This window comes from Pteropus medius, unplaced genomic scaffold, assembly GCF_902729225.1.
Source record: "Pteropus medius unplaced genomic scaffold, Ma_sr-lr_union100, whole genome shotgun sequence".
Classification (NCBI taxonomy): Eukaryota; Metazoa; Chordata; class Mammalia; order Chiroptera; family Pteropodidae; genus Pteropus; species Pteropus medius.
In genome coordinates, this window is record NW_024352000.1 from 619,280 (window position 1) to 645,482 (window position 26,203).

The 26,203-nt window shown below is 52.9% G+C and overlaps 1 protein-coding gene, 1 long non-coding RNA gene and 1 other non-coding gene across 17 annotated transcripts in view; 2 read left to right on the forward strand and 1 right to left on the reverse strand.

Moving 5' to 3' along the window:
* Positions 1-26,203, reverse strand: part of FANCA (FA complementation group A) — a 43,317-nt gene that overhangs the window by 10,418 nt on the left and 6,696 nt on the right. For 4 of the 15 annotated variants that reach the window (XR_005649407.1, XR_005649408.1, XM_039846564.1 and 1 more), the window contains exons 8-31: positions 25,536-25,618; positions 24,968-25,001; positions 24,424-24,490; positions 22,526-22,635; positions 21,545-21,621; positions 21,114-21,255; positions 20,628-20,761; positions 18,538-18,648; positions 17,434-17,529; positions 17,287-17,346; positions 16,406-16,494; positions 15,621-15,681; positions 15,477-15,526; positions 9,889-9,962; positions 8,360-8,467; positions 7,189-7,325; positions 6,686-6,756; positions 6,297-6,393; positions 6,035-6,222; positions 4,958-5,054; positions 4,773-4,859; positions 3,789-3,965; positions 2,608-2,681; positions 886-1,014 (exon numbers count right to left, since the gene is read on the reverse strand). Coding sequence is in view for 9 of the 15 variants with exons in the window: in XM_039846564.1 (XP_039702498.1) it covers positions 886-1,014; positions 2,608-2,681; positions 3,789-3,965; positions 4,773-4,859; positions 4,958-5,054; positions 6,035-6,222; positions 6,297-6,393; positions 6,686-6,756; positions 7,189-7,325; positions 8,360-8,467; positions 9,889-9,962; positions 15,477-15,526; positions 15,621-15,681; positions 16,406-16,494; positions 17,287-17,346; positions 17,434-17,529; positions 18,538-18,648; positions 20,628-20,761; positions 21,114-21,255; positions 21,545-21,621; positions 22,526-22,635; positions 24,424-24,490; positions 24,968-25,001; positions 25,536-25,618 (2,353 nt within the window). In the remaining 6 variants the exon portion in view is untranslated. The other 11 variants (XM_039846569.1, XM_039846565.1, XM_039846567.1 and 8 more) reach the window with 11 other exon arrangements.
* Positions 10,894-16,412, forward strand: LOC120589154 (uncharacterized). Its single transcript, XR_005649413.1, has 3 exons — positions 10,894-11,089; positions 15,015-15,114; positions 15,457-16,412. It is a non-coding gene; the product is annotated as an uncharacterized LOC120589154 (long non-coding RNA).
* On the forward strand, positions 23,865-23,983 carry LOC120589169 (5S ribosomal RNA). The gene has a single exon (XR_005649418.1). It is a non-coding gene; the product is annotated as a 5S ribosomal RNA (ribosomal RNA).

A 26,203-nucleotide genomic window follows, 5' to 3' on the forward strand; every position in this document is an offset into this window, starting at 1 on the left:
CACCCATGTCCATAAATAGGAAAAGAGCGTTAAGATGGCGATGCCACCTAAATGGATCTACAGATACAACGCTGCCCCATCAGAATCTGGCTGATTTGTAGACATTGACAAGCTGACCCTAGATTCAGATGGAATTGCAAAGAACCCGGAATAGCCGTGACGATTTTGAAAAAGAACCAAGTCGGAGGCCTCGTATTTCCCAATTTAAACCTAAGTGCGAAACTACAGTAACAACACAGTGTGGGGTCGACACGTGGACCGACACGCGAGCCCAGAAATGAACCCTCACGCATGCTGGGCTGATTTCTGACGAGGGTGCCAAGACCGTTCAGTGGGGAAAGGACAGTCTCCTCGACGAAAGGTGCTAGGAAAAGTGGACATCCCCATGCGGGAGCAGCACTGGGTCCCTGACATGCGCCATCCACAAAACGTGACTCGAATGGGTCAAAGGCCTAAGTGTAAGATCTAAGGCTAAAAACAAGTGAATTGGGCGTCACGAAAATGTTAAAGTTTTGTGCATTAAACTACTCCACCGAGGGAGTGAAAAGGTGACTCAGAATGGAAGCGAACATGTGACTCACTCATCCAACAAGGGCCTGCTGTCCGGAACACACAAAAAACAACTTAGTAAAACAAATAACCCGATTACAAATGGGCAAGGGATCTGAGTAGACGTTTTCCAAAGAAAACACACGAATTCAACAAATGAAAAGGTGCTCAGTGTCATTAGCCATAGAGAAAAAACACATCAAAACCGTAAATGACGTACGTCACTGCACATGTGCTAGGAAAAGCAAAGTCAAGTAACCAGTGCTGGTGACAACGAGGAGGAGCTGGCACTCCCACAGGCTGCTGGGAACACGAAGGGGCATTAGCGTCCCTGACCTGTGGCAGAAGTCCAGCAGCGTGTCGACAAGCACGGTGCATGCTGTTTCGAGGTCGCCGTCGCAGCCGCCTGCAGCAGATGGCTCGGGCAGGAAACGCTCGTGGATGGCCCAATGGTGGAAATGCCACCTGGCAGGGAACAGTGAGGTCCGTGCTGCGAAAGGCCACCGGCCAGGGGTCCCGGAGCCGGGAGGGGAGCCCACAGTGAGGGCAAGCACCAACGGGGGCCAGGGGTGCCGGAGCTGCAGGAAGGCCCTCTACCACGATCATGGTCCCCTTGGGGCCACCCAGCTGGGCAACTGCCGGGGCTCGCTTGCTGAGCTGGGGAACAGAGGCTGAAGAGTCCGCCAGGCTTTTGTGACCTGCCCCCAGGTCCAACAGCGAAGGTGTCAGGTCTGGACAGGAGCCCACAGGAAAGGTCTGAGGAAAGACGGACTGCAAACCGCCCACATTGCAGTGTGAGGAAGGCCGCACCGGACGCAGCTCCAACACCGCAAGGGGGCAAGTGGGCGAGGGGCCGGGATGATGAGGGCTTGGGCTGCCCCCGGCACCCACGCGGGGCACATCCGAGTGTTGCTTGTGACTCAAGAAGAAAAGGAGGGAAATGCCAGCCCAGGTCTGAACACAACCTTCACACGCAGGGGCTCAGGGTGAGTTAAAGGGTCAGGACCCTCACATCAGACGAGAGAGGTGAGAAAGGGAGGGGACCCCCGGACACGTGAGCGTGTGCATAAAGCACTCCCACGGCGGGCGTGCAAACCAGAACAGAAAAACGAAAAGCCATTTTCTTGGAAAAAGCAATTAGTTGCTGTTTTTATCGCCACAGCTGTGTCCCCCTCTCACCGTCTCTACCTGTTCCGTCCAGAACCTGACCCTGGGAGACGAGGGTGGGGACAGGCAGCACGTGCGTGTGCGGGAGGGTCTCTGGGCACGCGGCTGCCCCCTTGGGATCCTATCCCCCATGGGGCTCCCCGTAGCACATTTTTTTCTCCCTGCCCTTCACCTTGACTTCTGCACCCCCAAATCCAGGGGCCCAGCCTTGATTTAGCTACTCCTGGTGCCACCACTCAGGGCCAGTGCTCTACGTGGCACGTGTCCAGCCCTCTGCCCCCTCAGCAGGCTGAGTCTGCTCTTCCCATACGGATGATGGACCCAGGGCCACCGACGAGGACGCTCGCGGGCTCCCGCAGCAGGACTCAGCACGGTCGGGCCCCCCTGCCGCGGCCCCTCACACACGCAGACTTCCCTGCGCCCACCTCGGGGACGGGTATTCGCTGCCCCTGCTGCCCCGCCCCAGGCATTCTCTCTCACGGCCCAGTCTGCTGTCTTCCTGGGCGCCCCTCCCACTAACCCATCCCCTGCTTGTCCCCAGGCCCACACAGGTGTACAAGTGTGTGTGCCCCGGCACCAGACTGCCCGGTTTGCAGTGTTGGGGGAGGAAGTGCCAGTGGAGAGTCCTGTGTGTCTCACACGCGCCTGTCTGCCGCGCGAGCAGGCTTATCTCATTTATGCTGCATCCCCAGCTTCTAGAACATCCTAGAAGTGTCCAGCAAATGGGAGGTCAATAAATGTGTCTTGAAGAAAGGAATGGATGAATGAAATTGTACTCATAGCTAATACACTAAACTAAACGTTTGATTGAGGATATGACAGAACTCGAGATTTAAGACAATGTAGGAAACTATGCAACGTTTTAAAGGGCAGAACGCTTTAAACACTTACCTGTCCATATCTGAAAGAGAATCCATGTCAGGGCGAATTTCCAGTTCCAGCTGTAACCAGTCTCTGTAAGTTAACTGAGAGAAAAGGGCCGGCTCAACACCACAGCGATGACAGACACAGGCCAAGTGTGTCGCTACTGTGCCGACGCCGCAGCCGAAGTGAATCGCACAGGATGGTGCCCTCACTCGTGTTAGGGTCCCTGTCCTCAAGCTGTCCCCGCCGCTGGACTGCGGCACTGACACCGGGCCTGATGGAGAGCTGACGTGCTGCTCAACTGAACCCTGACATGGAGCTGACCGAGGCGGGGCGTCCTGCTGGCTCGGGTGGTTCCCCCGGGTGTCCGCGGACCTCCGTCTTCTGCTCAGCGACACCTAGTCCCTGGAGCTCAGTGACCAGCCAAAGAGTAGACTTGGTACACTACATGCTTCCAGCATCCACAGGGCGGACTTCTTGTTTTAAAATTCTTGGAGCGGTTGCACACATCAGCATGGACCTCACATTGCATGCAGGAAAGCACGTCGTAGAAACGTGCATGCAGCAGGTCCCAGCAGAGTGAAGGCCAAGGGTGGGTGGCACGCAGCAGCGCTCTGCTCAGGGACACGTGCAGTAAAACCAGGAGGGGCGAAGCCGCGGTGACACAGAGCCGACGCGGGCTCGGCGGCACAGCTGAGGCACCGGCTGAGCTCCATGTCATTGCCGCCCCATAGAGGCCGTCGGACCTCGCATGTAACTGGTAGTTGCCAGAGAATAGAAAAAAATTGAAAACAATAAGCCAATTGAGAACTTTCTCTCTGAAGACTAAGACAAGCAGGCAACCATCCAAGAATAAGTGAAGCTTGTGACAGGCGGTAGGGACGGGTGGCGTGTGCACGTGGGCGGGGGCGCGCCAGGGGCTCCCAGTGGCTGCACTCCAAAAGGCCAGCACCAAACAGATCCTGGCGGATGTAAAGGACATTTTTATCCACCCTTAAAGTTCTCTGCAAACTGTGACTGTCGGGGGAAACTGGGCATCTTTCTGTCTGGTCTCCTACACTGGCATATGAACCAACAATGATCCCTAGAAGTTTCCACCAAAGCCACGTCAGCGCTGCTCGGGCGCCCCAGGCCAGGAGCCCGCAGATCTGCACCTGCGCACCCGAGAGCCGGCGAGGTGAGAAGCAAGGAGGGGACAGGGGACCTACATGAAATCCTTTCTCCTTCAGCAGCTCCTGGAAGGTTCTGTGTCTCCAGAGACGGAGGGCAGCTTGCTGCCAGTCTGCAGGGGGCGGGTACAAGGACCTCCAGGGAGGGCTGGCTGCGTCGCCCCAGGAGAGGGGGTCTCGGGCTTCTGAGAACAATCTGAGCACAGTGAACTGAAACTGAAAGGGGGCGACGTGTTCGCTGTGAGAGGTTGAGGACGCACGCACGACCGGCCAGGCCCGGCAGAGACCCTGTGTCACCTGCTGGGGCCTCGGCAACCTCGCGCGGGGCGAGCTGTCCAGTCACAGACTGCGTCCAGGCGAGGAGCCCTCAGGGAGGGCTTGGTGCATGCGGGCAAGTCCTCTTGGGCTGCGCGCTGGGAAGCTGAAGTGCTGGGTCCCAGCCCCTTCTGCTGGGTGGTGCCGCCCCGCAGACTTCGCTGGCACTGAAAAGTGTGCCCATCGGATAAGCTGACCGGGGATGTGCTAAGGTGACATTGCCCCGTATTTACTGAGGACCATGGGGACAGCGCTGGGTCACACGGTAAGTGGAACTGGAAAGTGGAGCTGGGGACCTCCCCGTCTGGACTCCTACGCTTTGCTCCATGCTTTAAAATTCGGAGATCTGGGACTAAGCTCCAACGACCAAGAGTCTGTGCCTTTAAAAGCCTCTCAGTTGATACTACTGTGGAGCCTGGACTCGAGAACCAGGTTTAAACCTCACCAGGGACGTTCCCTAAGAACCCGCGGAAGGAGGAACACCGGTTCCGCCACGACCTCGCCTTCACTTTCGATGTTTAAGATTTCTAGCATGCATCTTTCAGTATCTCGTCTTCTACTGAATGTAACAAACATTCAGTAGACGAGGGAACTCTAAAGGAAATTTGGCATTCTTTAAACGGGGACATACTTTTTATGAATATTTATTTTTTAATTCACTTGTTTTATAAATATTAGCATATGCTTCTTTAAGAATAGAGAGGGCACCTGTAGTTGTTGTCTTACACCCCTCATTTGAACACAGAGAACAGAGGAAAGGCAGCGTTCGGCCCAAGCAGGCAGCTGAGGCTGCTCCTAGGAAACAGCAGGTGAATAACAGAGCAAGGGCCTCGGACTCCTGCAGAAAGCTGCAGACTCACAGGGGGACGGAAGAAAGGACCCGACAGACCTACCTTTTTTATAAGGCCTGGCGATAAACAGCTGTACCAAGTGTCGTGTGACCGAGATGGAAACTTACACAAAGAGTAAGAAATTGCCGCCGTACAAAATCTGAAAATAGAAAGCAGAAATTAAAACGCACAAATGTGATCCATGCACAATAAGGGATGAAAAAAAAGTCCAAATGTCACAAGTGAACTGAGAGCATTTGAAACCACGTGGCCTGAGGTCAGTCCTTGGCTTCAGCCCTCTGAGCACTGGGAAGCAGCCCCCACGGCACAGCGTCCAGCCTGAGCTCTGTCCATACCGAAGGCAGAGACTCAGAAGATGTGTGAACACTTGGACTCTGCAAATAAGGGCTTGCTTTCTCTGCAGAAAGACCCACGACGAGGACAAAGGAGATGTCGGGAGAAGTGGTGGGGGTAAAAGGGCTTCCGTGACCCCCAGGGTCAGCAAATAGTCACGTCCTCCTAAAGGGGTACGTGGAGCCAGAGAGAGGCATGCTCAGCTTTACACACAGCCTCACGGCAGCCCCTGCTCAGCCCTGGTTGGCTGTGAAGTCGGGGGAAGAGAAGCGGGCGGAGTCAGGCAATTGGCGAGGAAGAGAGTGGGGGCGGAATCCCTACAGGACTGACTCCCACTGGGGACTGACTGGTGTTGCAAAAATACCATGGTGGGTCCTGGGCCATCTGCCTCTTGGCTGCACCCCAGGCCTGGCGCAGTGAGGGCCCAGTGGGGTGTAAGCCGGCAGATGCGCAGGGTGACCTCAGAACCCTCTAGGAGAGTGCGCCTTTGGACAGGGCACCCCCATGTAGAGTCTGCCCCTGGGGAACAGCACAGCGCCAGGATGCTGGGTAGAGCAAGCCAACCCCTGACCCCGAGAATGCTGGGCAGTGGACAAGGACACTGCAGTCCGGGGTCAACGTCTTCAACAGCAGGTTAACAAATAAGTACGATCTCATTTTTATAAACAAAGAAACAAACACAAATACACACAAACAAGACTCTAGGAGGATACACAGCAAAATGGTAAAGAGTGACAATCTGTGGGCAGAGTGGGGACCAGCAGCCAAGGCGGAGGACGCACCCACCTAAGGCAAAAGAGAGTGGACTCCTTGGTCCCGCAGGTCAGGAGGCTGCTGAAGAAGTCGGGGATGGACAAGCCCCTGGCAGGGGCAGGAGGGCTCACATGCACATCCGAGAACGCAGGCCCGGCCTCGCTGAGGTGGACGGCCAGGGCGGCCAGCCCCAGCACGTGCGAGGCACTGAGGCTCGGGCCCTGAGCAGAAGAGACCAGTGGTGTGCGGGCTGCGGGGCGAGGCCCGCTTCCCCCTGCACAGGCGGCAGCCCTACCTGGTGGCGGAGCAACTGGCAGAGCCTGGTGAGCACGGCGGGGAGCAGCCTGTGTCCACACGTGGCCGTCACAAAGCGGGCGGCCCAGGAGCCCTGCCTGCAGAGACAGTGGCCAGTCCTGGTTCTGCCCAGCCCTCCCACTGAGTCTGGGGGACGAACAGTCAGCATGGGAGGCCTCAGAAAGAACCAGGCCATTCCCCAAAGAGCGGGGTCTCCTGTGGCAATGCTCCACTTCTGCCATATCCCCACCGGATAAACGTCACTGGCACAGCAGGAAGCCAGAGGACTAGGGACTGCCAGCCTCTCATCCTGGAGCCTGGAGAGGAGGTGTGCTCCACACAGGGCCCACCCAGAGCACCAGGCTGTCCCCAGGAACTTCCCAGCTCTACCTGTCTGGTGGGGCAAAGCTGGAGGCTGCCATTAGGTTCTGACAAAAAGATGTCAGCAGGAGATCCACGACCTGAGAGAAGAGACATGTCACTGAGGGCACCGTGTGTGCACCTGACCTTGCATTGTTCACGCGAACCACACGGGCAGGACCAAAGCGGAAATAAGGAGACCACAATGCAGGCCGCATTCGGAGAGAAAGCTCCCGCGCAAACTGGTACGAGGATCCTCATCCCCACATCCAGGAACATGACAGGCAAGTGTCACACCAACTCCACTCTTGGAATTGTACAGCAGGAAGCAGGCCCAAGAGTAAATACGTTAGGCTTTGGGTCTCTTTAAGGACGTCACGTTAGTACACACACAGGCCAGGGCCACTGACCCTCTCTGTCCTGTCTCCACACACACACCTGACACGGCGATCAGAGTGCAGAGCGGGCCCATGTGTTCCGTTCTGCCCGCACAACCCTCCCCGCACCGTGCCTTGCTGGCGTCCCGCACACACCTTCTGTTCCCGCTGCTCCAGTTTTGGCACAAGGACACTGAGCTGGACCTTTGTGACCTCAGAGCTGCTGTCGTCTTCGCTGAGGCCCAAGGCAGAGCTGAGTCTCTGGGAAATCACCGCGACTCGGGCAGATATTGCTGCAGATGCAGGAGCTGGTCAGGGGCGTGCGGGGCAGGGGCCGAGGGCCGGCTGACCACAGCCACCTAGAGGCACCACTTGCCGTGGACCCTGGGCCACTCAGGGTCCCTCCTGCAGGCGGCTGTGACTAGACTGCTACGAGCATGTGACCCGGACAGACCAGGGCCAGAGGCCTCGCCTGCACCAGGTGAGAGGCCAAGACACCACTTCACTGTCACAAAGCGCACTTTTACTTGGTAATTCCCCATCTGAAGTCACTTGTCGACTCCCCCTCACTGTAACCAAAGGCTCCTCATCCCAGCTGCACAGCGCCTGCCCAGCGCGGAGAGCCACAGAGCCTGCGCCAAAGTCGGGCACCCGAGGGGCCGCTGGCCACTGCTCTGCAGGAGCTCAGCTCTGAAGGGGCACGCCGAGGCCAGGCCCCAGGGAGCAGCGGGACTGGGCGGTTTGTTGTGTCTCCCCCGAGAGGCTCTATAGGACAGGGACTGTGCTACCGGGGTGGGGTGAATTCATGACATGCAAAACTGACTAGTTCCCAGGCAAAGGCGGGGCCCATGTGTTGTGCGTTCTGCCTTTTCCGTGGCGGAAACCAGGAGGCACGGGACTGGTCTCACTTCACACGCTGGTGTGCCAGCTCCGTGGTCAGAGCCGCCATGCCCTCCCGGCTCTCAGAAGCAGAGGCCCACACTGGGTGTCACAGGGATTCAGGCAGCTGGGATGCGAAAACCGCACACCCAGGAATGACCCTCAGCCTCCTCCCCGTCGACTGTCCTCCTGGGGGCCGGACAGCAGAATATTCACCTTCTACCATGGCTTTGCGATGGCCTGAATAACCCGGCGGTCTCCCATGCTGACTGAACCCGCCCGCCCGCACACAGCCAGGCTTCTGTGACCAAATGCTGAATTGCGGGAACACGCAGTGGCCACTAGCACAATGAGGGAGTGGCCTGGCTACTGAGCGCCAGCAATGGCCAGACATGCCTGCCCGGCCCACGAGCACCACGTAGACGGCCCTGCCCGCGCCCGTCCTCACCGTCATACTGGGCGGGGTCCATCATGGCAGCTCTGAGCTCCTGCAGGGCGGCCGTGAGCGGTCCCAGCAGTCCTTCTGCACAGCTGGGGTCCGCCTTCATTCCCGGACCTGCAGCAGAGGGACGGGGGGTCACTTCAACAACCAGTCCAGACAGGCAACACACACAGCTGCCCACACACCTATCCACTTCCACGCACAAAGAGGAGATGATCCCTCCGCCCTGAGGCTCGGTACCAAAGCCTTCGTACACAAGTTTCAGAAAAAGCGCGTCCTGCGCGTCCAGCGCCACAGCGTGCAGAGCACGTGCCTGACGGACACAGGCCAGAAGCCCGGCGCACGGTGCAGGGCGGGGATGAGGAACACCGTGCTATTACTGTTTGCCATGAGATGTTAAAAACAAAACATAAAAATGAAAGACCAAGAATCAGTGTTTTAAAACAAAACAAGTTTAAGTTCTGATGTCACTGGAGAGGACATTAGGTATGCGCAGTGGCCTCACACAGGCCCCCCCCGTGAGTGACACCAGGCAACACAGAACCTCGGGCTCTGTTCTGTGCCCATCGGAGCAGGTTCTAAGGGAGAAAACGTTCTGAAGGCCCCACATGGGGACCACGGGCCGGGGAGGGAGAGCGCGGCCCGCACCGCAGCCCCAGCCCCGCTGTCGTCAGCGTGAGGTCTGGGACCCGCCCTTTGCCCACCCAGGTCGCTGGGCCTCCATGGCTGCTAGAAGTGGCCCCAGCTTGTGAGAGGAGGGCTCTGCCGGACCGAAACAGAAAACACAACTGCCTCTGTGAGCACAGCTGGCCCTGCTGACACGTGAACTAGCCGACACCAGCTGCTTCAATAGCGCTGCTCCTGCCACTTGTCAAGTGACACTGCTGAGGAACCAGGCCTGACAATGCCTCTCAGTCACCTTAGCAGCCAGAGCAGAGTGGGCCGGAACACACCAACAAGTCTGCCCATTGCTCCAATGCTCCAAACACAACCACCTCACTGCCGCAACCTTTCAGATTTGACCTGGGTCTACGTCGCTGTTCCCTAGAAGCAGAAAGATCTCCAATCCACCACCGAAGAACCCAACTGTCCAGTCAGAGAGCTGTCACAGACCACCATCTGCGACACGCTTCAGTCAACGCTACAGGCCAGGAGCCTCGCTGCTGTGTCTGAGAGGTCACCTAAATTTAAAGCTTGAACTCAGGACAGGCAAAGAGAAGGCCGTCACACCCTCAGTGGGCGCTGAGGTAAAAAACGGTAAAGTGCACTTTGTACACAGCATGTGCTGCTTTAGGAAAGTGCTCCATTTGGTAACTTGGGGGCCTCCGACTGGGAGCCTCGGAGCTGATGGCATCACGTTTGGCCCACCTGGTGTCATGTCTGGTGCTAGTGCTGGGCAGTCTCTAAATCCGCAGCTCTGGCTGGACCCAGTATGACCTAACGAAACTAGGGAGGACTGAGGAGTCACGGAGACATCTTGTGGTCAGGCGGTAGGAAGGTGCTCGTCTTGGTAGCTGAAAACCAGTTAACCTTACCTGCCGGCTTCTCTTCAGCCGCAGAGCAGGCTTGGCGGTAGGTGGCGTACAGAGATGGGGGAATTTTATCTGCTCTGGATCGGAAGAAATCATTAAAATCAAGTCAACAATAACTCAAGTTAATTCTTAAGCTTACAATTCCAAAAGACTATCATAAAACAAAAATACGTATAGTAAATCTAAATCATACAACACTGCATACAGCATAAGCCTGTTTCTGCAAAAAACATTCTACACGTGGGTTTAAATGGCTCTTACTGTTTCAGAATAACACGTCATACATAAACATCTGCCAACAGTGTAGTTGGGTAGAGAGATTACAAATGACATTTACTTCTCTCATTCAAGTTTGGGGAACTTACAAATTTTAAAAGTGAATTTTTATTACTTTTATTGAATAATACTAAAAAAACACCCAATTAACGTCACTAAAAATACAAAGAATTACAGAATCAGTAACGTAATAAGAACATGGGGCGTTTGCAGGGCATAGACTCGCAGCTGGCACTTTCTCAAGACACAGTTCCAAGTCCAAGAACAAAAACCATGGCATCGCCCTCAGAGGAAGAGCCAGGAGTGGCAGCCCAGGTACAGGATGCGTGGACAGCAGCCTGACCTGTAGGACGGGAAGCCTTCACAGGGACAGCGAAGCAGAAGGGTACCCTACCCAATGGTGCCACACACCCGGATGACAACACAAACGGAAGGAAGACACAGCTGTGCTCGGGGTGAGACCTGTCACGGGCACCAGAGTGAGGCAAAGAACACAGCTGGAGGATGCTGCCCAAGGGACTGGAATGCTTTTAGCTTGAAAAGCAGGAACCAGTACAAATATGGACAGTGAATTCACAGAAACGGAGAAATTCACAGAGAAGAAAACTTCAGACATCACGGTCGTCAACATTCTCAGAGAGGCGAGACAAAACGCTGCAGCGATGACGTGAGAATGGCTTGCCATGGAAAAGGGCATCCGGTGGCAAAACACTCACTGGAAGGAGAGGCAGGTAAACCTGAAGGAAGGAGAGAGAAACCAAAGACCAGACGTGTAAAATGACAGAAAGAAACATCAGACGACAATCCGAGAGGCCTCGTGTCTGAAACACAGGGCTTCCAAGAAGAGAAAGAGCACGGGGGAGGGAGCCGCCGTGAAATGAGCCGATGGGATGATTAGCGTCAGGGTTGCATCAAGGACCCAGGAAGGGTGAGCAGAGGTGTGCGAGGTGATCTGAGGGCTACAGAGGAAACGAGATGGGCCATGTGCTGCTAACTATTAAAGTTGGGTGATAGATACTATTCTATTTGTCTTTTAACTTTTCATAACAAAAGTTTTTAAAATATCAGAGAAAATTTCTTTGCACTGAAGGACACAAATTTCTAGGTTAAAAGGCCCATCATGTACCCAGCCCAGAAATAAAATTATACTCACACCAAAACACATTGCTGTAAAATTTCAGAACGTGGGGAAAAAAAGAAAGACACTACCGGCTTCGAGAGAGAAAAACGTGGGGCATGTGCCAAGAATCGCAAATCGTAACAGCTTCTAACATCTCAACAGCAACACGAGAAGCTAGAAATCAATGAAACAATACTTTCCAAAATTGGAAGTGAGGGAAAATCACTTCCAGCCTAGGTTTCTGTACCCAACCCAACTACCTAGCAAATGTGAGGGCTGAATAAGGGGCCATGAAAGTTTGCCTCCTGTCCACCCTTTCTTAAGAAGGTTCAATAGGATGTGTTCCACCAAAACTAAGGAGTAAATCAAGACAGGATGATCTAGAGTACAGAAAAAAGACAGGTCAGCACAGGTCAGGGCAAGATGTCCCCAGGTGCTGTCAAAGGAAGATGCTAGGGCGAAAGCTGGCAATCCGGACCGCAGCAGGTCGGAGGCTCTGTAAGAGATTTCTCCAAGATGCAACTGCTAGAATGCTTGATTCTGAATGACAGGACATCTAGACAACTGGCAGAGTTTGAAGCTGAATCATGATATATATGAGAAAAACTAAGAAGACAAAGATAATTACAAACCCCAGAGAAAACAGAAGGCAAAGGAACTGGATTCCTAATGGTCGACTCCGAATAGTGTTCATATAGCCTTAAAAACAAACAGTAAATGCTGAATTTTTAAAAACTATTATATGAAGGACGGCTATTTGTTGTTGGAAGAAAGCAAGATCGTCGTCCTGCACAGCAAAAGTCAATTGCTATTGCCTAAAACAGAAAAAACGATAAGCAGCAAAATAAAAATGCTATTTAGAGAATGGAAAGAAATATCAAAAAATCAATTAAGAGTTGAAAATAGTTGCCCCCAGAGAGAAAGAAGTAGCTGGGAGGGGTGGGGAGTAGCTGTTTTTCTGAAGAAATGTTGTAGAATTATATGGTTCTTTTATCTATATCCATATTTAACTTTGACAAAACACTTTTTTAAGACTAGAGATAAATGTCAAAAAATTAACCAGCTATACCATGCAAAATATTAATAATACAGTCATCATCATCAATAATAATAACACACACACACACACACACACAGAGCTGGCGGGGATCAATATCAGACAAAACAAAGTAAAAAGACCAAGAGACATTACATGATAATGAATGAAAAAATACCCAGCAAGAAGGTTACAGTTTGAAGTTACATTTTAACAATCATGAACTTGTTTGCAATTAACGATGTAGCCCTCAAAACATAAAGAGAAATCTGACAGAATTACAAGGAGCAACTGACAAAACCACAGCCACCTCCATAATAAACTGATCACTGGAAGAGAACACAATTTTACAGATTCTACATTTCAGTTTACAGGATGTACAGTTTTTGAGTGTGGAATGTTATAAAGGCTGAGCATAGACCAGGTCCAAGGGGAAGTCGTAAGAGATACAAAAAAACCCGTAAACAAATCATGTTCTTTGAAAACAATGCAATTAAATTAGAAACAATAAAGAAGTTCAGGAGCAAACACCTATATATTTGGAAATTTTTAGAATTCACTTATAACTAACTTATAAATTATGAGACAATCAACAAAGATGGTAAATTATTCAGAACTGAATACTGAAACTTTTGGAAGGCAGCTAAAGTGATACTTAGAAATAAAACTTATTAAGATATGCTTGTATTAAAACACAAGAAAGGTTTTAAAACAATGAGTTAAATAACCAGTTGAAGAAGTTATAAAAAGAACAACAGAGTAAACCCAACAAAAATAAAAAGGAAATCATATAGATAATTTTAAAAAGGCAGGGATGACAATATCAAAAAGTAGCCACATGGTAAAATTAATAAAATGCACTAAAACGAACAAATCTTTAATAAGAGGGAGCTGTAAAATAAGGCAAAATCAACACCAGCAGGAATAATTTTTTGAAAAAGGGAAAGTATAGATGGGCGGGGAGACTTTAAAAATCAGACTAGAATATGATGGAACAATGTTACACCAATAAATTTGAAAACTTAGATGAAATGGGCAGTTTTCTAGAAAACTGTTAAAAACACTAACTCAGGAAGAAATAAACCTGTCTAAAGCAATAACCATCTAGGAAACTCAATCAGCAGCTGAAAGTCTCCGCCTCCACGAAAGGCACCAGGAAGATGACTTTTCAGCTGAGTTTTGCCAGACCTTAGGCCACGCGGTCTGTTACACAAACTGTTTCAGCGGGCAGGAGAGAGAAGGCCGCCCAATTCATTCCCTGAGGCGCTAAAACCGGACGCCAAAGCCGCAAGATGAATACGAGAGAGACAGACGCCAAGCCCGAAGTGAAACATCAGTAAACCAAATCTAGCAGCGATGTGGAACAAGTCGGTACCAAGCAGGGGTGCCCTAGGAAGGCAAGGCCAGTGGGGATCTGTCAGTGTGATCTGTCTGTCACACAAGAGTACAGGACAGCAGAGTCCCCCGAGAGGTGCAGAAACATTGATTCATGCTGAAAGTCCCGAGCAAACTCAGAGAGAGAACATTTTTTTAATGCGGTAAAGAACATCTATATAAAAACTACAGCAAACGGCATTGATGGTAAACTTCAGAAGCATTCCTGTCTTAGTCAGGAACAAGACCAGATGCCAGCTTATCACTCTCCTATAATTCCGCATTATGCCAAAGGTCCTACCCAGTGTGAGAAAGAGGCGTAAAGACTGGTAAGGAGACAAACTACCATTCTTGTAGGCGACGTGATTATCTGCACAGAAAATCTAACCAGCCACCACCACGAAGTCCAGCAGTCACTGCACATGAGGACCCAATAACCAACAAAATGTTCAACAGAAAATAATACGCTGTTTACAACAGCAAAACACCCCTAAGTGTATAGTAAATCTAACTAGAAATTTGTAAGATCTGCATAAAGAAAAATCACAAAGCACTCCTAAAGGACTTGAATAAATAAAGATGTATTATATTCCTGGAAGGAAAAACTCATTATCACAATGAAGTCAACTATTCTTAAATTAATCTCTATCAATGAAATTCCACTCAAAATTCTCGGACTTTTCATAGAGATATACCCAAAGATGTTCACTGAAGCTCTGAAAGAAGAGCACAGAATTAGAAATCACCTAGGAGTCCGACGACAGAGGACGAGTGAGTCGGTCACAGAGCACGCAGCCCTACCGCGTGACTTCTGTAGCACCTGTGACCTGCACGCTGGGGCAGTGCACATGGCAGCTAGCAGTCACACGACAGAAGTCTGCACAGCAGTCAAATAAACGGACCAGAGCACACGGAGGACAGGACGGGTGACAGTGTCAATCACAGAAAGACACACTGTATCAATTCCACTTTAAAAACACACGAAACCACACTGTGATGTGTGTACACAATGTATAGCTGCAAACACATGTAAGAAAATAGAGGGAAAAATCACACATCCGCTTCGGGATCCGGTCTCCTTGGAGAGGACAAAGGGGAGGGGGTCAGAGAGCTGGACTGAGAGGCTCAACTCTTCTGTATACTTCACTTCGGGGCAAAAAAAGCAAAATATTAATGTGGGTGAGACACACGGGTGTTTTGTTAACTGGCCTCTGTACTTCTGGAATACTGTATATCAAAAATAAATAAAAATAGGGATCTCAAAGATGGTCTTATTCTAAGACAAAAATGCTGATTTTCTCCTCTTTTTCTTCCTTCTTACAGGTCCCATCACTTTATGAGTGCCACTGAAAGACAGGACTTATCGTTTTCTACTTCTCTCAAGGTGACCTCCTGCAATCCAGCCAACTCTCTGCTCCTGAAGGTGTCCCAGGGTGCTAGGTAGGTGGGCGGGCGGGCGGGCGGGCTGGGCCCACTCAACCCCACAGCCGAGGCAGCTCGTCCCCCTTTCCTGTTCCTTCTTTGCTCAAAGTCTCCTCTTTTCACAATGATTACGGGCCAGTAACACCGCTTTCTTTCATTCCCAGACCAATCACCTACATGTTCACGAAAAAATGATGCTAGGTGATAATATTCAGATTCAGAGAAATTATCTTTTTAAAATCTTAACCAGTAATTTTGAGCCAGTATTTTATAAATAAAACACATGTGATAAAATACATGTCTCTAAAGAACTGGAATTCTCGCATTTCAAAAACCCTGCTAGAAACAGACATCCGCGCACACCTCTTCAGGGCCTCGACGAAGGCTGCCCGGCCGTCGGGGACTCTCGGGAGCTGCGGGAGGAAGGACGAGAACCCAGTGAGACGCCGCACAGGAAGGCCTCGCCCTCCGCTGCCTGGGTCCCGGGTCGTGAGGGTGCGTACTGACCATGCGAGGTGTGAGCAGGGCGGGGAGGAAATGAGACACGTAGTAGGGCCTCCTGAATATGCTGCAACACAGAAGAGCAGGCTCAGACAGAGGCAGCGTCAGGACGCCTCGGTGACAACGAAAACGTCACCTCCAGTCAGTCCCTGCATTTACGAGGGTGCACCACATGGCTTGTCTTATTTCACGGCTATGTTAGATCACATTTTTAAGTCCCTTTTCCGAGTTTTGGGATATTTCATGCAAAGGGCAGTCTATGCTGGTGATAACCCCGTGTCCCAGGGAACTGGGACAATGCCCTGCCCCGGGCGTGGCCATGAAATCTGGGTTAAATCAAGGCCACAAGGATCACTGCTGGTCACTGTGGGTTTTTCCCTGGAGCTGACCTCGAAATGCCAGGAGGTGGGACCACAGTTCTCAGAAGAACCCTTGGGACAGCACCTCACACCGCTAGCAACCAGAATTCAAGACGTGTGGGATCACACCAAATTCAACAAACTTGTGCTATTCGATGCCCAGTACTGGCCTCACGCCGGTCACTGGTGGTGCATTCATAAAAAGCCACCTCTACTAAGCCAAACAGGGCTCCACTGAGCAGGGAACAGGGCAGGCTCCACTGCGCTCCGCCTGCTGACGGGGGTGGGTACGGACACATGCTTTTCAAGAAAACGCGTGTCCTGGCAAGGACTCAGCACCAGCCAGCCACAGGACCCTAGCTAGGACGTTCACACTGTCACCTCGGTGTCCCCACCACACATCCTGAGAACAGACGAGGGGGGACTGACTACCTGGCTTCCATCACGGCAGCGGGAATTCTCCCTGTGTGTTCAAACACCGCGATGGCCTTCTCGACGTCCTGGGACGCCTGGCTGTGGGGCTGGCTCCACGCAGGTAGACAGGAAAGAGAACAGAAGAATGAAAAGACTCTGGTCATTTTGAGGTAATAGGTGACAAGCTAGCTGCATGGCACACAGGGAACATTCAAACTCCCTCATGCTGGCAGAACCGCAGAAAGGGGTCAACGGCTGCTGCCTGCCCCCGGCAAGGCAGACGACGAGCAGCCTGGCGACAGTGCAGCGGCTCTGGGAAGCCACTGCCACCGTCCCAGCCTTGTGTGCCCTTCCTGCCCCTCCTTTCTGCTGCTCTTCCCGGACAGTAAAGGGTTCCAACATAAGATGTTTAGGTGGGAAGGAGCAGAGACTAAATTCTTGATATTTAAAAAATTATGAAATGGCAATTTATGAACAGCAATAAATCCTAAATGGAAAAACTGAATTAAGTATTGTAAATTATTTACTTTAACAGCATTTATAAACACTCTCCAGCAATTCGCAACTTTTAAGCAAAAGGGTCTTTAAAAATACACACACACACTGTATGGCCATCTGACACCGGGTGACATAAACAGGTAACACTTTTTTCTGTCAGTCCTGGTAAAACAGGGCACCTTCCCCCCCGTCCCACAGACCACTCCTTCTGTTCAAGCCCACTAGACACACCTCCCTATGCGCTGGGACTCCTTGGGCCTCTCTGAACAGTTTTACAGAGCAAACCCATCAGGGTCACTGTATCAGACAAACTTGGTCCTAGACAGAAAAGGCTCAGACGCCCAACCCAGTCACAGCGGACAAGAATGTGCTTGCGGAACGCAGGGAGACGCCTGAGTTACCTCCGTGATGTCCCCTGGGGAAGACAAATCCTCGTAGAGCCCCATGTTTTCTATAGAAACCTGCAGAAGCAGCACGACAAGAAGGTGAGGGCTCAGGGGGCACTGGCGGCTGCGGGGAGAGGGCAGTGGGGGGAGGCCGGGGCTCACTTTCAGGTCAGCCAGCCGTGTCCTGGCCAGTGACACATAGTCCGTGAGGAGGAAGCGGTACTTGCTGGGGACGAGTGGTGGGTGGAGAATGTGCACCTGTAGGCGGACGACAGGGCAGGACACATCTGTCAACTGTTGGTGATTCTCTGGGGAGACACATATTCATGACGGAAAAGTCAAAGAATTAGCCAAAGACCACAAGGACGAAAGCTGGAGCTGTGACGGACGGAATCCTGGGCGAGGCTTTCCACAGGCGCCTGCAGGTCTTCCGCCACGAGTGGGCGGGCTGGGGGAAGGTGGCCACCAAACCCTGGGCCCGCCCCTCCTGCCTTCTCTGGCTGCCGGTGGGATCCACATCCCCCCATGAGGCACCTTTCCATCTTACGGGCTGCGTGCTGGCTGCAGCCACAAATATGGGCCTGGAGGTGGTGCCCGGGGGGACCAGGCTCCAGCACTCAGGGCCAGTGGGAAGGGGAGGCGCGGAGAGCGAGAGCGGGGCTCTGGGCTTCCCCATGATGGGCACCCTGCTCGTCCTGCCCTTGCTGTTACCTCGTATGCACCCCTCGGCCTGCTCTACGAACTCCTTAACTAAAAACAGATGGGGAGAATCAGTTTCCAGGTGCCCTACCTCCAAAACACACGCTGGGTATAGTTATCGGGTTAAAAAAGAAAGCTCGCAAAAAGGCACAGCTCACTCGAGATCACCACAGACTTGTTGTAAAACATGTAGTTTCCCAAGCCTGGAACTAATGGCCTCTGGCAGTTTGGCAGAACCCTTCCTGATTCTTCTCCTTCAGTGTGAAAACGCATCCTTAAAAAACAAAATCGGGACCGACCGCACGGCACGTGTGTCCCACAAGCTGCTCTTCCATGCAGCCTTCGGAGCAGCTTCGGAGCAGCTCTGGGGAAGGGCGGGCGCGGCCCTGCGTGGCCACCTCTCAGGGATGGCCAAGCAGCTGGCCGCTGGCACTTTACCATGCCAACGCCTTCCCTGAGCGCGCACACATCACTGCTCGTAGGGTTTGCGTCGTGTAAGGGTACCCTGGAGGACGTCCTTGGCCTGAAGAGGGTGCGAGCAGAGAGTGTCAGCGGTCAGCTTCTCACCTGCAAGTAGTGCGGGGCCTCGAAGGGCACGAGGTCCGACAGGAACTTGAAGAGGAAGACCAGCGCCTTCTTGCTGCAGCCGTGCAGGCCCCGTGCGCTTCCGAAGGAGGCCTGGAGGGGACGGGGCGTGAGGCACGGCGGCGGCCACCCTGCTGTCCACGCAGAGGCTGGTCACCGTAGCGGCCGGCTGCCACTGTCTCTGCCTCAGAAAGGGATACCACAAAGCCATTTTGGTTCAGATCACTGCCAAACGTCATCATCAAGCCGACTAAAGCCAAGGGCTGAAACAGCACTATAGTGTCTTCTGTACCCCAACAAGGATCCTTTTCGGGAGACAAAGCCATTTCTGAACAGTAATAAACACACGACCTCCAAACTCATCCCAGTAGATGACATCGCTGCAGAGGAGGTGGCCAAGGGGGGGACGTCACGTCACTGAAAGAGCCCTGACCACAGAACACGCAAGACCTCCAGGAGCCGAGGGCACCTGGGAGGACTGTGGGGGACAGAGATTCTCACCAGGCCTTGGCCCTGAACACATCACTGACAGCACAAACAGACCCAGCCCCCTCGCCACAAAGCCGGGCTCCTGCTGCCGGGGCTGCGCCAGGGGACCCCGCCTCATCTCCTCCCCGCAGAGGCCACGGTTCTCTCGAACGTGGCGACGGTATGGACAGATGCAAAAGCCAGCGATGAAAAGAGGACCCCCCACATCGCCATTCAGCTCCCGCCCGAGTACAAGGGGCGTCGCTGCCCTCCATTTAACCCGTCTACACAGAGGGCCCCTGAGTCCTGGAACATCCACTCAGCAGAGAGTGAGCCTCAATGAGTCACTGAAAACGGGAACAGAAATGAGCCCACAGAACATGCAGATCATTTAATGTTTTTATGTAAAGTGTCTAGAGCAGCACACACATCCCCAGATTGCGGTTACAAAGAAGGGGTGTCACTCCAGGAAAAAGGCAGTTCCTTCCATTATTAAAAAATTACACCCAAGTAATTTGTCAAGTAAAATCACTGCTCTGAGAAACTAAGAATTATACCCCAAAGGCTCAAATTTACAGTCATTACATTGTTCTATTTACATAAGCATTTTCAAAAATAAAAGATTAAAAACATCTTCAAATATTGAACAGATGCATGTCTTTTAAAATTCATCTCACCTATTCGCTGAGATTGAGTATGTTTTATGTAAATTATACCTTAATAAATGTGATTTAAAAAAGAAAATGAACAAAGCCAAAAACCACACAGCACTGCAGAGTATTCCTCTCCCACAGGTGCCGCCCTGAGAGCTGAACAAACGTGAAGCTCAGAGACACCTGGGCGTAGCCGAGTCACCTGGGCAGAGCACTCAGCAGATGGAGCGTGCAAGCACGGGAAACAGTCGGCTCCGTCTGCCCAGCTGCTAAGAGAGTGCGGGGCTGGATTCAGGGCAGGTCCCTTGGCGCCCTGAGGGCACAGCCATGGACCCCTCAGCACATGCACTTGGAACCCCTGGGCCAACTGCCCAGAGCAGAGAAGAAATGGCAAATAAAGGAATGAACACCGTGACCACCCACCCTCGCCACCACAGCAGGCCGACGGAAGGCCACCCTCAGAAACCGGGGAGGGCAAGCGCCCTACCAAGTGGCACAGCCACTCGACCCAGAGCCGTGACAGACCTACACATGCCGTGCCGCACCCTCAAAGCCGACGTCCACAAGACGCCCCCACCCGCGGCAAGGCCCAGGCTCACAGCTGGAAACAGCTGCAGAGACAAGGTGGGGACAGAAAGGGAGACCCCGGGAAGCCTCCGAAGACCACTCCTCCCAGATTGACAGAAAACGGCCAACGCCCCCACACCCTATAGTTTTCACTCCTGAACGCCCTCATTTTCTTGTAAGATGGGGAAGGAGGTGACCAGGCAAGTGAGGTGGCAGCCTGGGAAGCGGCTGGGCCTGGAGGGAGGCTGAGAGGCACATAAGGGTTCGGCCAGGGCCACCACTGTGGGCCCGGGTGCTGGGACTCATTCATTCCTCCGACAGCAAGTCAAGGGGACATGCTACCAACCGACGGGGAACACCAGCCAGTCAGTAGAGGTGACCCACCTGGAACCAGTCTGCGTAAGACAGGAACAAGGAAGGGCCCTCCAGTGCGGCCTGACGCACAAGCAGGAACACGGTGACCATGCTGTCCAGGTCAAAGTTCTCGAACGCACGGGCCAGCCAACGGGCCGCCCAGTCTAGGCGAGAAGGACCAGTCACAGCTAGTAGATGGGCATCCAGCAGAAACACAATGCGTGCTCTGCCAGGGAGCACGCGTTCTGGTTAGGACCTGCATGCCCAGTGCCAATTCCAAGGGACCGGATGATGATCAGAGGGAGCCACACATCTGCTCTGTGAGGCAGTGGGCAGCGCCATGGGCCAGCCAGACAGAGTGCAGATCCCAGGACGCAGGGCACCTCCAGGGTAGGCAAGGACTTTTGTGACACTGTGATTCCCGATGGACTCGCCCCAAATGCTGACAACACACGAATCGCACACACATGCACACATGCACACGCACCTGTACACCACAGTTCTACCAAAGCATACCGGTAACCAGCCGCCGTGCTTCCGGGAAGCAGATCACCAGGGCAGACACACAGGACAGCACATGCTGCCAGTTCACCTCGTGTGTTTCCAGAACTTCTTGTACATGGCCAACCAGCTCCTCTGGACTCACTACCACGAAGAGCTGAAATGAAAGGCCCCCTTGGCCGTCAAAACACAGCACTCATTGGTAGGAGCTAGACCCTCACCTCCCTCCCATTCCCGTTCGACACGACACGGTGTTGAAACAGTGGACACTTTGTGTCTCTCCCCTCTGCAGCAGCCAGTATCAGTTGGGGGGACTCTCTGGTGGTCCAGACATGGACAGCTCCATCTGTGGAGAGCCCAGGCCTCACTTTACCAAGACCAGGAAGCACAGGGCTTTCCAGAAGCAGGTCTCAGATCAACACCTCGTGCACACCAGTGCAACTCACCCTGCGGTATAGGCTGGTGAGCAGAGGGTGGGTCCTCGCAAAGCTCCACTCTCTCTGCATTTGAATAGCGTCAGAGACTTCATTCAGAAGGAAAACAGAAAGATGTCAAGTCAGCAATCATCGAAAAGCTGTGTTTTAAAGCTTCGATGTCAAAAAACTACATTGTATTAATTTGCATTTTTCCGATTATTAGTAGTTCACCATTTCCTTGTTTGTTAACCATTTTCTGTGTTGTGAAGTGCCTGTGTCTTTGGCCCAGTTACCTGCGGAGAATTCTTTATCATATTTGCTGTATTTTCTCATGCATCAATTACATTTTAGTTGTGCTGCTTTTAAACTTTAACTATCAATAAGCCATCAGTGAGGACGCTGTGAAAGGCCCTCAGGAAATATAACATAGCCTGTCAGGGGCATCCGTGTCCCACTCGAGGACCCATCCCGGAGATGTACCACCGCACAAGGAAGCTGGGTGGACGAGGAGTTCATTTCGGTCTTAATAATAGTGAAAACGGGCAGACATTCTGTCATTGATGGGTGGTGATATTAGCCAAAGGGTACTCACTGGTAGATGACATGAGCATTAAACACTCTATGAAAACTATGTAAATACATAAGAAAATGCTTACGATTTAGACATAGTGAAACAGAACTGTGGAATTTAAAGTATAACTATGTTTTCAAAAATCTACTTAGAAAAGGCTGGAAGAAAGGTTTTCTGTTAAAGATATTCTATTTTGGTGACAAAAGGGGTGACCATTCTTTCTACTCTTCTTTAATTCTAAGTTTTCTTTATGAAAATGAGTTACTTTCAAATGAAAGGACAGTTAATGACAATGTGTCCTTCGTGATCTCAAAGTGTCTTACAGATTAAGATAGGCCCGAGCACCCATCGAGGGAGGCACCGGTTCCCAAACATTAAGATGGGGCCTGAGCTCCTGCCAAAGAAGACTCTGGTCCCCAGAGACCGGGCCTGGGACCCACCTTTTAGCACAGGCTTGTGGGTGAGGATTTGAGTAAGGGTGTGCCTGAAAAAGCTCTTTGGAGAATCTGTTGAAATCATACTGCAGGTGTGTCCACTGAGCATGCTAAACCTGCAAACAGCAGAAAGAGGCTCTCAGGAAAGGAGGTGGCACCAGGTTCCAACATCACATCAGCTGATGGCATCGTTCCCACACACAAGAACAGCTCATCAAATGCACTTCTGTCTAGCGAAGCAAGCATGGACCCTGACGCGCTGACCCCCGGCTCACGGTCTCATAGGCATGCCCTTTCCATAACCCTGAAACTCTCTCTGCTGGGCCACCATACCACAGGCTTGAAACAGAACCCAGGGAAGTGTCATTTTGACAAGAAAGGAAACCACAAGCAGGCAACAGAGACACTTGTCAGGCCCCGAAGGAGAAGTCAGAGGAAGATCGGGAAGGCTGGGCCTGCACAGAGCCCCAGTGGGACAGAGGCCACAGTGATCATGGTCACCTGGACCCAGTGGAGGGCCCGGTCCCAGCAAACTGCCAATGCCACAAAGCCTCAGTCTCCCCACCTGTGAAATGGGGATCAGAGACAGCAGGGCTGTGCCAAGCCTCACGCAGGCACGCGAATGCAGTGACTGCTCCTGAAGTCAACAGTGTGCCATGATAGGAGAGGGGGGAGGGAGAAAGAGAGGGCCATTGTCAGAGGGAGCAGGACGTCACCAACAGGTCAGGAAGGACAAAGGGTGACCAGGGCAGACAGTGAGGTGTGTGCCAGGGCTGGCCCTGCCGTGATTCCTCAGGGAAGAAGGTCAAGGGTCCCAGCAGTGATGTGAGCGGCCCCAGCTTACACGGCAACAAGAACGTATCGGGTAGGAGGGCAGACTTGGGGCCCATGCGCCCTGCTGCTTCCAGAGGGTGGGGTCCCAGCTTGCCACCCAGACTGTGAGGGGACGTCTGATTTTAATGGAAGTACCAGCAACTACTTAAAAAGTTTTAAAAGAAACAAGCGATCGATGATCGTGATCCGACTCCAGGAACATGAGTCTGAGCCATCTAGTCAGGCACATCGTAAAAACGCATAAAATTTAGAGAACGAGGCAGTGTCCTCACTGGTGAAATAAAGTACTGAAGTATACAGCACAGTCAAGGACTATCAAGCGCTTGTGGAGTTCAGGGGCAAAACGATTAAAGAACAGAGAGATTTACAAGGTTGGGCGATGCTGGTTTCCCAGGGGAGAGTCAGCTTCCAGGCTGGCCTCACCCACGGGACTGAAGCAACCCCAACACCCCAATGTGCAATCCAGTGTGTACACATGGACCTCTGGAGCGAGAGACAGAAAGTAACAAGAGTCTACGGCCATGCCACCCTGAATGCGCCCGATCCCATCTGATCTCGGAAGCTAAGCAGGGTCGGGCCTGGTTAGTACTTGGATGGGAGACGACCTAGGAAGACCAGGTGCTGTAGGTCTAAAAAGTAAAAGAAAGGAAGAAAGTAAGTAACCAGGTCGGAGCGTGCCCACCGTGGGTGTGGGCGGGGCCCTGGAGCGGAGTCAGAGGAGGGTGACCACGGCCGTGTGCTCTAGAAAGCCACAAAGGGGCCAAGGGGGGCAGGTGCGAGGGGCAGAGCCAAGACAATGAGGAGGTTGCCACTATAGGGGCTGGGGGGGGGAAGTGTCACCATCTGGGAGCCCGGACTTGGAGGGGTCAGGGCCCACAGAAACGGTGCCGGCCTCCTGCCCCGTCCACAGGAGTAGTGGGTGGGCCAGGTTTCCAGGGGTCCCCAGCTGCCGTCTCTCCTGACGCTAACACGATGGCAGGGAAGTGTGCTGGGGAGTCACCTGTTTGTATATGCAGAGCGCCTAAAACACCAGGACCGCTAACGAAGCAGGAACCGGCCCAGGAACTTACCAGCACCTCGCTGCCCTGTGCGCCGAGGACTCCTCCTGCACGCCAGCGGCCAAGGCCTCGAGTGCGGCTGGTGCCAGAGCGGGGAGCAGAAAACAGACGTCAGCCACCACAGCCCCGCAGAAACAACCCTAAGCGCATCTGGAAGTCAGGTGCTGGTGAGTGCGAGCCCCTCATTTCCAAGCTACAGACAGACCTCTCAGGCTACCTAAACCCCCAGGTGACACAAGTCCTTCAGGTGTACAAGTGTCTCAGCGAAGACTTTAAAACCAATAGAAATATGCAGACAATAAAACATCCCTGTTAAACGTGACCATGTACAGCCCTGGAGACTGACTGTGAAGCCAGCAGGAGCTGAGCCAGGAGAAAAACTGCAGCGTCACTTTATACCAAGTTACAACCGAGAAAGGTATCTCCGGCATGGGACTATTTCTAAAGGGACAAATATGCAAACAGGTGAAACACTTGAAAAGGAAAGGAAAAAACCAAGAAATTCCTGGTCAGCAAGCTAAGTCAGTTTCGGTCTGGGGCAGAGCGGTTGACTCACAAGCCAGCATTCTCTGAAGCACCGCCACGGCGACCTGTAAAGAGAGAATGGAGCTGCCGTCACCTCAGTCAAATACCTGCACCACACAGAGAACCAGCTGTCACCCGAAAGTGAAACAGGAAACTGACTTCCAAGAGACACACTTTCGAGACCCCCTCCTAGATCTACGACATCACCCCAGCACCAGGGAGGCCAGAGAGAGTGCAGAGGTGGGCTTTCCAGAAGGGTCCATTGTGATATCCCAAGACTGCGGGCCTGGCCGCACCCGCCGGCCCCCCGCCTGCCGGCCCCGCGCTCGGTGCTGCCAGGGCTCTGCTGCCACTACCCTGCCTGTGCCTCTGGCCTCAAAGCACGGACCCGGTTCTGGCCAGGATGGAGGCCTCCGCCTAGACTCGGGGCACTGCCTGTTCCCACGCACATATCTGCTGGCCTAGGGAATGACCCTGCTCAGGTCGCCCTGTGAGAGGGCACCCCCGCTCCCGGAACCCCCCAGGCAATGATGCTGGGGGACAGGCGCCCTCCCAGCCGCACTGCAATTCCCTGAGGCCGCGCTGCGCTTCTCCCCTACCTGGGGCATACGTTCAGGCTCCGCCTCTCCTCTCAGACCCGAGTTTGTCTGAAATCCCTTCAAGACCAACAGTTGCACAAAATCTGAAAACCACAAAAGCCAGGCATTTACAGACACTGGTCTCTGAGCAGCCAGGATCACATATACCGCCTGCTTCAGAGGGGCTCGAGGTCGAGGACCCACACGGAGCCATCCGGACACCGTGCTCCCGCCCTGGGGCCTGCCAGCTCCGGCCCAGCAGGTAGGCACACAAGTGTCCCAGCCCAACCACATGGCTGTCTAAGCCAGACCCTCTGACTTGCCATACCACGTAAAAGAGACACAGCTGGCCCTCGAGTGACGCGGGGCCCTCACATGCGGACTTCTGTCCAGCCCTCGGGCTTCTCACCCGCAGAGACAACCAGCTCCGGTCAGAACTGTTTCCAGAACTGGGAACCCCGCATGTGCACAGGGCCGACTTTAGTTCTCGCTGACTTTCTGCAGTGTGAGGGGTCGGCACCTCTGACCGTGCGCCATTCAAGGTAAACTGTGCTTACAATCAGTCAAGTTCATACGTGAAGGTTTTTCTCCCTTAAAGCAGCAGCTTCTAAGAGTTTCTTGTGGGCTGCCTCCCCAGCCAATCTCCTACACCAACAACCCAGAATCTTTATGGAAGGACCCAAAAGCTT